Source organism: Salarias fasciatus, chromosome 4 (genome assembly GCF_902148845.1).
Source record: "Salarias fasciatus chromosome 4, fSalaFa1.1, whole genome shotgun sequence".
NCBI lineage: Eukaryota > Metazoa > Chordata > Actinopteri > Blenniiformes > Blenniidae > Salarias > Salarias fasciatus.
The window spans coordinates 10,187,458-10,197,886 of NC_043748.1; the positions used below are offsets into that span (position 1 = coordinate 10,187,458).

Below are 10,429 nucleotides of genomic sequence, written 5' to 3' on the forward strand. Positions count from 1 at the left end.
AGCATTCTTTTTCTTAAAATCTTACCGGTTTCTCTGTTTTTTTTTTTCCCAGGTTTGGAGCATCCTGGTCTGGACTCGCAGTATGAGCCTTCCCCCTGGTCCTCTGGCTCTCCATGCAACAGTGACAGCAACAGTAACTGGGGCAAAGTCCTAGTGGACGGAAGCGGTGACCAACCCAATAACCCCTCTTCCACCAGCTCGTCCATCTGGCCGCCCTCCTCCTCTTCATTTTCTTGTTCCTCCTCCTCTTCCTCCTCTGGCTGTGGATCAGGATCAGACCCCGAGTTGGCATCAGAATGCATGGACGCAGAATCTAACTCCTCAATCGGCTCAGAGAAAAACCTTGCTGCTGTCGCTGTGACAACGGCGATGATGATGTCAACAAATGCTTCTTCCTCTGCGTCTTCTACAGCTTCTTCACCCACCTCGTCCTTGACTTCTCCCATGATGGTCGGGGTTTCTCTGAACGGCGATAGCAATGGCAACAGTCGGCAGGCGATTGGCGGAGGTCTGGGAGTAATCAGCAGTCCAAATAATGGAAATAACACCACTGGGCCCTCAAACTACTCCGTGGCGGGGTCCAACAGTATTGGCAGCAATAACATTAGTAACCACAACAACAAGCTTGTCACCAACAGTGGTGCCTGGGGTGCCCAATCAGGAAGCAGTGCCATCACCGCTGGTGGCGGCAGCACCCCTTGCATCAATGGCGGGTTAAACCCAAACACTTTAAACCCAAATGCCAACCACGGTGCCTGGCCACAAAACCCAACCCCAAGCCCGGTGTCCCTGGGCCAGCGGCCTGCACAGGCTCAGGGGATTTCCAAAATGGGTCTGGCCCCCCAACAGGGCCAGTTGTTGGGCTGGGGTGGCATGGCAGCTCCAGAAAATAGCAGTATGATGGAAGACACTGAGGCGAATAATGGTACAACTAGCGGCAAGGTATTAGGAAGCGGCAACAGTGGAAATGGTGGCCTGCAGCCTACCAACCTTAACACTGAATCCAATGGACCAAATAACACTATCATGATGAATACTACTAATACTACTACTACTAACGCCACAATGACCTCTAGTCCACCAAACTCTACCGCCTCACCCCAACTCAGCGGGAATTGTTCCTGGGAATCCATTGGTGGAGGGAGTGGGGGTCCGTTGGCCAATGGAAGTCCCTCATCAGCCCCCCAGCATCCCCAAGGAGACTTAGGAGCTGCGGCATTCGGTACGCCTTGGGGCGCAGCTACCTACCCTGTAGACAAGGGCCCCCCAAACGCAGACACTGTGAACCCTCAAATCTCCTCTACTGCTGCTTACAAGAGTAATAATAACCACAATAACACTGGGGCCCCACACTGGGATCAGGGGCCCAACAGCACCCCAAACCAGCCTCAGAGCTGGGGAGTGGGCTCAAATCAAATACCGGGCTCCGCAGGCCAGACACCTGGAAATGGCAACCAAACTGCAATAGGTCCTCCAGCAGGGATCCCGCGCCCGTGGGGGAGCAGTGCATCCTCTTCTTCCTCATCCTCATCGTCGTCTTCTCTATCAAACAATAAGATGTCAAATGGACAATGGGGATCAACAGCTTCTGGCAACGTTACAGACACCGCAAGTCATAAAGGAACATCTGCCAGCAATGGCTGGAAGAGCCTGGAGGATGATGCCATGGGTATGGGAGGAGGCGGAAGTCAGAGTTTGGGAAGCGTCTCTGGAGGTTGGGGTCGTTCTGGAGGAAGTGAGGGAAGCGCCGAGAGCTCCGGCGGCCGATCCAGCTCTGACAGAGAACAGCAAAAAGGAGCAAATCGCAGGAAAGTCAACAATTCTGCAGTACTTCTTTCAGCCATGACTGATGTGGACCCAAGGGTTCTGTCCAACACTGGATGGGGTCAGACGCCCATACGGCAGAACACTGCCTGGGATGTCAGTTCTCCAAACAACAAGATTTCCAGAGGAGATGAAAGAAAGCTCAGTAGTTCAAGCTCCAACTGGGGCTCAGCGACACAGGCAGCTCCTTCCCAGACATCAGGAGGTAAAGTTATTTTGTTCATGCAGCTATAGTCTTTTTTTTTTTTTTTTTTTAATTATCTGGTGATCAAATAATTGACCCATCTGTTTTTTTTTTTTCTTTCTTTTTTTCCGCAGGCTGGGGCGGTGGGCCGAGCAGCTCAGGCTTGGACACAGGTTGTTCTGGCTGGGGAGAGCAGAGGCCAACCTCTGGTTGGGACAACAAAGTCCAGTCAAATGGTGGAGGTGGACAGAGTGGCTGGGAAGATGGATCCAGCTACAAAGGTGGCAACACTAACACCTGGAGTAACAACGTTAACAAAGATGACAGGTAATTTCAAAACCTAATGCCACTTATCTTATTGTGGATATTTATATCGGATAATGTTGATTGTCGTTAGCATATATGACTTTAAACCTGCATTGGTTCTCCACAGATCCAATACCTGGACTAATGGCCCGAAGCCGCAGCAGGGATGGGGTTCCAATGGTGGAAATGCAAGTGAAACCTGGGGAGGAAGTGGAAATGGTACCCAAGCCACGGCCAACAACCACTGGGGTGAACCCCAAAAGGGCGCGGGCTCGGTGGGATGGGACAGCGACAGTGACCGCTCTGGCTCTGGATGTTGGAGTGAGCCAAGCCGAACCACTACCAGCAGCAGCAACACCTGGGTCGGGAGCGGCGGTTCAAATACTCCAGACCAGAGCACTCCAAACCCCAGCTCCAACTGGGGAGACTCAGCCCACAGATCTCATGCTCAGAATAACAGTCAGGGCTGGGGTGAGCCAATGAAGAACAACCACGGAGGCCAGAATTGGGGTGAACCAAATCCCAAGCCTTCCAATGAGTGGGGAAAAGGTCCGGAGTCCGGAAACACTTCCAGAGGCAATCAAGGATCCATCAAGCCCACGGGTATTTAACTCTCATGCCATCTTTTGTTTATCTTTAAGTTTTCATTTTTTTACCCCACAGAGACTTTGCAGTGGGAGAAAATTGAATCGATCAATCACTCTTCTTCATATTATTTCAGGCTGGCTGGGAGGACCCATACCCACAACGGGTCAGAAGGAGGAAACATCAAGTGGGTGGGAAGAGCCATCCCCAGAATCCATCCGTCGGAAGATGGAGATTGATGACGGAACTTCAGCCTGGGGAGATCCTGGTAAATACTTGCCACTTTGCCTTTCTGCTTACTAGTCCTGTGCACAGCCCACATAAACATCTTCAGTGTGAAGGCTCATAATTCTGGGCTCAAAATGTAATCGCACTATCCTCTCAGGCAAATACGGCGGTGGATCTGTCAACATGTGGAACAGGACTGGTCAACCAGACCAGGAGGCCATGAGCTCGTCCTCTCAGCACCAGTCCCACCCGGTAGCACACAGCTCAATGCAGCATAACAACCAGGAGAAAAACAGTTCTTGTAAGTTCAAATATTCATGTATGCATGCAAGTATGAACACACACGATGAAAGCACCTCCACGGGAATATATCAGTGTTACTTTTATTATGAGAATAAATAGGGCATATAAATCACTCTGCCTGGGGAACCTCATCCATACCGCAGGCTCTTATAAAGTTTTTTTTTTTCTCTCAAAGTTTACTTTCACATTGTTGGATCCCATCTGACTTGCAACACTTGAGTTTGTCCTACTTTAATATCTTCCATCAAAACATGATCTGCATATTTTCAGAATCTAAGCTGAAAGGGCAGTGACTCATGCTTTCATTTGCGTTCTGATATTTTCGCTTCAGTATTAAGATACAGGTAACCTGCAGGGACGTTGGATAGTGTCCAAATGGAACAAAAACACAAGTTAAAACCTTCTGGTGTCGATAATAAACCGAATAGGTGCACGTTTAGCTCACCATGTCCATACAGGATTAGAGAAATGGAGTATTAAAGTGCCCATTCCGCAGACTCCCAAATGTATACACAAAGACAAGACTACTTGGTCAAACACATGAAGAGAAACCAAACATGTCGAGCTATTTCTACCCGTCTCTCTTTAGTGTTGTCTATGTTGAAGGGCTTTTTGTGAAGCCGGTTGAGTCATCTCTTTGGAATGCTAAGAGCATCGATTTTTCTCTTCTCTCACTCGTCTTTTTCTCCTCCCTTTCTCGCTCGCCCGCCAATTCTTCTTTCTGTAGAAATACAAGCTTTTGTTGGGTTTCAGGAGAGGAGGGCGAAAGAGACTTTGAGTGGAAGAGGAGGAGGTCTGGTGACTTGGTAATAGGAATAGTTCCAATGCAAGATGGGAAAACTGAAACGAGCAGGGCAGCTTTTCAGTGGAAGGGGCCTGAGAAGGAGAGGAGCAGGAGGGGCCGTTGGGGTTATTCAGGGTTCCTGGTAAAGTGAGCTAACTGGAGCAGCTAAGTAACTGACTAGGAAGGGTGGAGCAAACTATCTAGCTACTGAACTGAGAATTTAATTGGTGGGATGTGATCCGTGTATTTGCAGTTTTTTATACGTACTGAAAAGAAAAAAATGGCAAGTAGGATCATGATAAACTGAAAGAATATGCTCTATGTGCAAGTCAGTCAATAAAGATGTCAGATGGACTCGCAATCGGCTCAAATCTAAAGTAGTAGAGAAATGGATCAGTCCATGCAAAATTGTTGTAAGTCATTCACTAACCCTGAACGCATAAATATGGACTTCTGCCCCAGTTCGTCATGCATTTTTCCATTGGTGGGTTTTTGAATCTACCTCTAGCTGTGTGCCTGCTTGTCTGCGCTGTTATTTGCATGTACTTGTATGCGAGCTCAGCCAGTCACATGAGAAACATCGGAGCCTGAGGCCACCCCCATGATCTGGCCTATTTTTACAGAAAGGTATTGCTGGTATCCCCACTTATGTAAAAAGAAGAAAGCAGAGGTTCTGGGTGGTCAGCTGTAACAAGAGCCTTTAAACTCACTCATACGCCGTCTGTAACAACTTGCATTTTGAAACGGTAAAGGGGACGTATTGGACATTGACACACACAAGAGTTAAACAGAAGTCTTATAAATGAGATAGCAAGAAAATCCTTGAGGGCTTGAGTATGCCTCTCTTTCAAAGAAATGCTCCTTGAGTCAAGCGGAGCAAAAGATTGCAGATTGCGGTTTTCTTTTCCTGTGACGGTGTCTTCATGTTATTTAACCCTTGATGAAACTGTGAAGGACTTCATTTTCGAGACTATACTGACTCTGAGACCTTCCTTTTTTCCTCCAGTTTGGTCTGACTCGTACCCTCAGCAGAAGGAGTCCTCATCGTGGGGGGAGCCGACCTCTGCTCCTCCTGTGACGGTGGACAATGGGACTTCTGCCTGGGGAAAGCCCTTGGACAGCACGTCTGGCTGGAACGAGCCCAGCAGGGACAACAGAGAGTCTGTGTCCGGATGGAGCAGCCAGTCTAAATCAGGTAGGTGCATGACTGCAGTTCAGTTTTCTGCATCATGTGCACAGTATGATTGTTTCATGTTGTGGAGACACCTGTTGCAAAACATCACTGGTATTTATGTTGTTTTCTAGCTCAAGGTCCTAAGCCCATGGAGACATGGTGTGGTGAAGATGTGTCCATGAGCAACAGCTGGGACCAAGAGGAGGAAGTGGAGATTGGCATGTGGAACAACAACCAACACGACAACCGGTCCCACGACCAAAACACCTGGAACTACAAACACAAAGGCTCCAATAAGGTCTGCTCACACCCTCTTTTTAATTTATTCATTTTAGTTGTATTTCACGCTGACAAGTTTCAATTTAACTTGCATTATTCTTACTCATTTTTGTCGTTGCGTTTCAGATGAACAAATCTGTCAACAAGCCGGACGAACCCTGGATGAAGCCCTTTATCAGCCAGTTCAACAACATGAACTTCTCTGTAAGGATTAACACAGTGTGCAGTGTAATGAGCCTCTTTTGTAAGGAAAAAAAAACCTAAATGCCTTTTTTTCTTTTTTTTTTTTTTTTTTTTTTTTTTTGTCCCCCTGGCAGAGAGACTCTCCTGATGATTCCATGAAGCAGGGATCCGGGATGGTGCAGGACAAGCGTATGGACATGGGAAGCATTGGAGACTTCAGTGGAGTGATGGGGAAGAACCACGGCTCAAGACTCCAGCTCCACAAAGAGTCTGCCATGGATCGCAGTCCGTACTACGACAAGGTGAATAAAACGATAACCATAGTACACTCAAACACGACTGATAGGAGGCCGAGTCTTGCTGTGATCTGGTAGTAGACGGTAAAGGTGTTGCTGACATGTAGTGGTGCCTTGGTCCTATTGCGCCCCTCAGTGGTGGTTGTGACGCATTGCATGGGACGTCTGGCCTTTGAAAAAGAGATTCCCATTGAAGCCTTTGTTTTACATGGTGTTCTCATTATCTCTACTAATAATTATTTGGCCATGTTGTTTTTCAACTCCCAAAACATTGAAGCATTCACATTAGCTAATTGGATAACAATTGGAAGCCTGAAAGATGAGCAATTATCCAGTGATAATAAGGACTCATTCATAGTGTTGACAAACTGCTCCTGGCTTGTTCCTGCTGTTTCTCTTTTAGAGATAAATGCTGCCCCGTCCATCCCTTGTCCTGCTGTTTTCCTTTCTATTTTCTCCTTGTATTGCCTTTTCAAGCGGCAGTCACTTCTATCCACTTCATACTTTTTCTCTGCCACAAACTACAATCTTTCTCTGTCTGCACATCAATTTCTTTCCTCTCAGTCCTTTTCCTCTTTTAAAAAAATTAACTCTTTTCTCCCTTTTCTTATCCCCTCTCTGTGCTCCTTTGGCTGCTGCTGCTGCTTCCTGTCCTTCTGTGCTTGCCGTCCATCGGCTGTGCTCCTCCTGGCCTTGCTTGTGCAGCTCTCCCCCTCTGCTTACGATAGTCCAGCTTCTGACGAGCTCTCCTGCAATCAAAGCATGAGCATCTCCCCTTCTAATTCCGCTCAGCCTGTGCCCCGTCCCAACTCTGGGCCATCTCCGTCCCACGCTAGTTCTGGGTCAGTTCGGCAGGTGAGTTTGGAAGGGATGACGAGGAAATGGTCATCCTCAAGGCCTCTTGGTATAAAGAAACGAAATATTCCCTATTACAGTCACTGTTCCTTCTGCTTGTAACACTGACTGAATCGATTCTATCGCCTCTGGAATGGATTTCAAAGCACAGACTGTTCCAGTGACTGTTTTGTTGCATTGAGTGCGGGTATAAACATTTATGTTGTCACATCTTGTTTGATCATTGTGTGTGTTTGTGTGTGTGTTCTCCCTGCACAGAATGTAAACCCTATGTTAGGTGGCAACAGCGTAGCACAGGGCCGTGGCGGCCCCCAGTCCCAGCCACCTCCTCAACCCAATCACCGCAACCAAGTGCCTCCACCCATCCTGCCCTCTCAGGTAGCAAACATACACAAGTTCTTCTTTTTTTATTCTGACAAATAAATGTGATTATGAGCGTTTAACCTGTCCTTTTTTTACATGAACAAATTTTAACACATTGCATGTATGAGGACATACATAGTTATACATGGTACTCTAACAATAATGGAAGAAAAAATTTTTATCTTCGAGTTGTTAGAGTAAAAAATGAAATGAATTTTTGGGGTGATCATAATCGAGGAAAAATGAACATAATGATTTGCTTCTCAAACCTTCAGCGGATTGAATGTCATTCGATGAAGTCTGTCTGTTGTACGTGTGCAGGTCCCTCCATCCCTGTTGAAGTACCCAGGAGGTAACGGGGGTCTGAATCCTCTGTTCGGCCCTCAGCAGGTGGCTGTTCTCAATCAACTCTCCCAGCTCAACCAGCTGTCACAGCTCAACCAGATCAACCAGTTACAGGTATGCTTGACATTTTCTCATCTTAAATTTGATCTCGTGGTTTAGCTGCAGCGCTGAACGTGAGATGTGTCTGCATTGACGCCATTTTTTCTTTCCTGGTCCGTCTGCAGCGTCTCCTCCTCCAGCAGCAGCAGCAGCAGCAGCAGAAGGCTCAGAGCCAGAGACCCATGCCAGTGGGACGTCCGTCTGAAGCGGTGCGTGTGATTTAAACGATCAGTCTCATGAAGGTGGATCTTCACAGTTATAAAATCATGCAGTATCTTATTGTACTTATTTCTTTATTTTTTGTTTTCTTTCCAGACGCGTCCAATTGGCTCGTCTCCCTCGTTGATGCAGCCGCCGCGACACCTGGACCCCTCCCTCATGAAACAAGCCCCGCCACTTAAACCATACCTGGATAACTACATGTCCCACAATACACCTGAGCTGCAGAAGGATACTAACGCTCTTGCATCCTTCAGCAACTTCCCTTTAAGTAAGTAGACTACTGCCTGTCCTGTTCATATTTATTGTGAGATAATGTGTTGAAATCTGCATTGTTGCCTTTCAGGTTTGTTGACTACTAAATTTACAGTGACAGTAACGTGTACCTGTTTTTGTGTTTCTCTTCTCGCTCACGTTAGGCTTGAACTCTAACCTGAATGTATCCCTGGACATGGGCGTTGGTGGTGGTAGTGGTGGCGGTGGATCTGTGAGCTACAAAGAGCCACCCCAGTCCAGACTGAAGAAACTTTGGGCTACTGACCCTCTGGAGCAGAACAGCAAACCTGGTACAAAAACTGTTGAAATGACATAAATAAAATATGCCTTTGAGGTAAACATCGGGTCTTAAGGAGTCGAGTGTGGAAGCCGTATAATGTAGTGAACCAAGTTAAGATTTTCGTTGTTGTTGACTGGAACGTTTGCTTTCCTCCCTCAGGTGCTATGTCGTCTGGGCTGCGTCTTGAGGACTCTTCCTTCTATGACTTTCTGACTCCTGGCCCGTCTCCCCTGAGCCCTCCTGGCCAATCACTCGGCTCGGTGGGCGATGGCTGGCCACCCCGTGCCAACTCCCCCCCGCCCCATGGAAACACTGTCACCTGGCCCCCAGGTACGCTTGCACCTCACGCACTGCTGCTTGTGAACCGTTTGCCTTGGAAGCTGCTAATTGCTGCATCGGGTGTGTTTTTCGTTTGCAGAGTTCCGGCCCGGGGAACCTTGGAAAGGTTACCCTAACATTGACCCTGAGACTGACCCATTTGTGACCCCCGGCAGTGTCATCAACAACCTCTCCATCAACACCGTCCGTGACACAGACCACCTCAGGGACAGGAACAACGGTAAGACGCGGCAGGACACACGGTGCGGTGCAGATACAGAGAAAAGTGCTGATTATGAAGTCCTGCTGAAGATCCTCTTCGATGAGCCCGACGGTACAGACCTGAGCGCTGATCCTGACGCTGCTTCTTTCCAGGGCCATCCTCATCACTGAACACCACGATGCCTTCTAACAGTGCCTGGTCATCCATTCGTGCCTCCAGCCACAGCGGTTCCCTCACCAGTACAGCACAAAGCACTTCAGGTAGCAGGATTTGTGCATTTTTGTTGCCGGTTTAATTTTTTTGGTTACATAAGACATTTTGTAAACATTGAGTTTTCTTCGTCCATTCTACAGCCAGACCCAGTGAGTCGAAGTGGTCCCCCGGCAGCGGTTCTGTGTCCAACTCTTCCCTCGCTCACGAGCTGTGGAAGGTCCCCCTGCCTCCCAAGGCGCTGTCTGTGGCGACCCCCTCCAGGCCACCGCCCGGCCTCACCAGCCAGAAGCCCAGCCCCGCCTCCTCCGGCTGGGACGGCTCTGCCCTGAGGCTGGGCGGCTGGAGCTCCGCTGAGTCCAGATACACACCTGGTGAGAGAGGAGGGAGAGCGCCGTGCTGTGCAGCTAGCTGTAGTAGAGACGCTCGAATTACCGGAGTCTTCAAAGGTTTCTCTCATCATTGTTACGTCACTACATGGTGCTAACTGGTCGCACAGGAAGGGGGATGTCACTTTTTTTCCCCATACATCACATGGGTGCATGTTGCAGCAAAATCTGATTAGAAAGCACATTATAGAGAAGCGATTGTACTTAACACTTCAACACAACTGGTTTTGATCATTTTGGACAACTTCACTTTGAATTTCTTTTTATTAACTTGATAGCTGTCGAACTGTGAACAATTTTTTTCTCTTATATATCATGTTACACTTTCTTAAGCGTCGCAGATTTCATATATTTTATTTTTTGACAGGCACCAGTTGGGGCGACAGCAGCAGCTCAGGGAGAACCCAGTGGCTCGTTCTGAAGAATCTCACACCTCAGGTAATTAGACTGCACAAGCCTTGTGGTCGAGGAAAGCCGGCGGTGGCGTCGACGCCCACCCGCTCACTTTTGCTGTCGCCGTTGCAGATTGACGGCTCCACACTGAGGACCCTGTGCATGCAGCACGGCCCTCTGATCACATTCCACCTCAACCTGCCGCACGGCAACGCAGTGGTATGCTACAGCTCCAAGGACGAGGCCGCCAAGGCCCAGAAGAGCCTGCACATGTAAGACCTCTTCTTTAGTGTGATACATGCTGTATCAAACT

General features: G+C 48.2%; 1 protein-coding gene across 3 annotated transcripts in view; it reads left to right on the forward strand.

The window, feature by feature from the left end:
• Positions 1-10,429, forward strand: part of LOC115387726 (trinucleotide repeat-containing gene 6A protein) — a 32,617-nt gene that overhangs the window by 16,899 nt on the left and 5,289 nt on the right. For 2 of the 3 annotated variants that reach the window (XM_030090561.1, XM_030090563.1), the window contains 21 exons: positions 53-2,029; positions 2,143-2,335; positions 2,442-2,917; positions 3,036-3,167; positions 3,285-3,428; positions 5,221-5,409; positions 5,520-5,686; positions 5,794-5,871; positions 5,985-6,152; positions 6,852-7,001; positions 7,260-7,379; positions 7,686-7,823; positions 7,934-8,017; positions 8,124-8,298; positions 8,447-8,593; positions 8,743-8,913; positions 9,002-9,142; positions 9,277-9,384; positions 9,478-9,708; positions 10,091-10,161; positions 10,249-10,388. In XM_030090561.1, coding sequence (XP_029946421.1) covers positions 53-2,029; positions 2,143-2,335; positions 2,442-2,917; positions 3,036-3,167; positions 3,285-3,428; positions 5,221-5,409; positions 5,520-5,686; positions 5,794-5,871; positions 5,985-6,152; positions 6,852-7,001; positions 7,260-7,379; positions 7,686-7,823; positions 7,934-8,017; positions 8,124-8,298; positions 8,447-8,593; positions 8,743-8,913; positions 9,002-9,142; positions 9,277-9,384; positions 9,478-9,708; positions 10,091-10,161; positions 10,249-10,388 — 5,200 coding nt within the window. The remainder of the gene's footprint in view (positions 1-52; positions 2,030-2,142; positions 2,336-2,441; positions 2,918-3,035; positions 3,168-3,284; positions 3,429-5,220; positions 5,410-5,519; positions 5,687-5,793; positions 5,872-5,984; positions 6,153-6,851; positions 7,002-7,259; positions 7,380-7,685; positions 7,824-7,933; positions 8,018-8,123; positions 8,299-8,446; positions 8,594-8,742; positions 8,914-9,001; positions 9,143-9,276; positions 9,385-9,477; positions 9,709-10,090; positions 10,162-10,248; positions 10,389-10,429) is intronic. The other variant, XM_030090562.1, reaches the window with a different exon arrangement.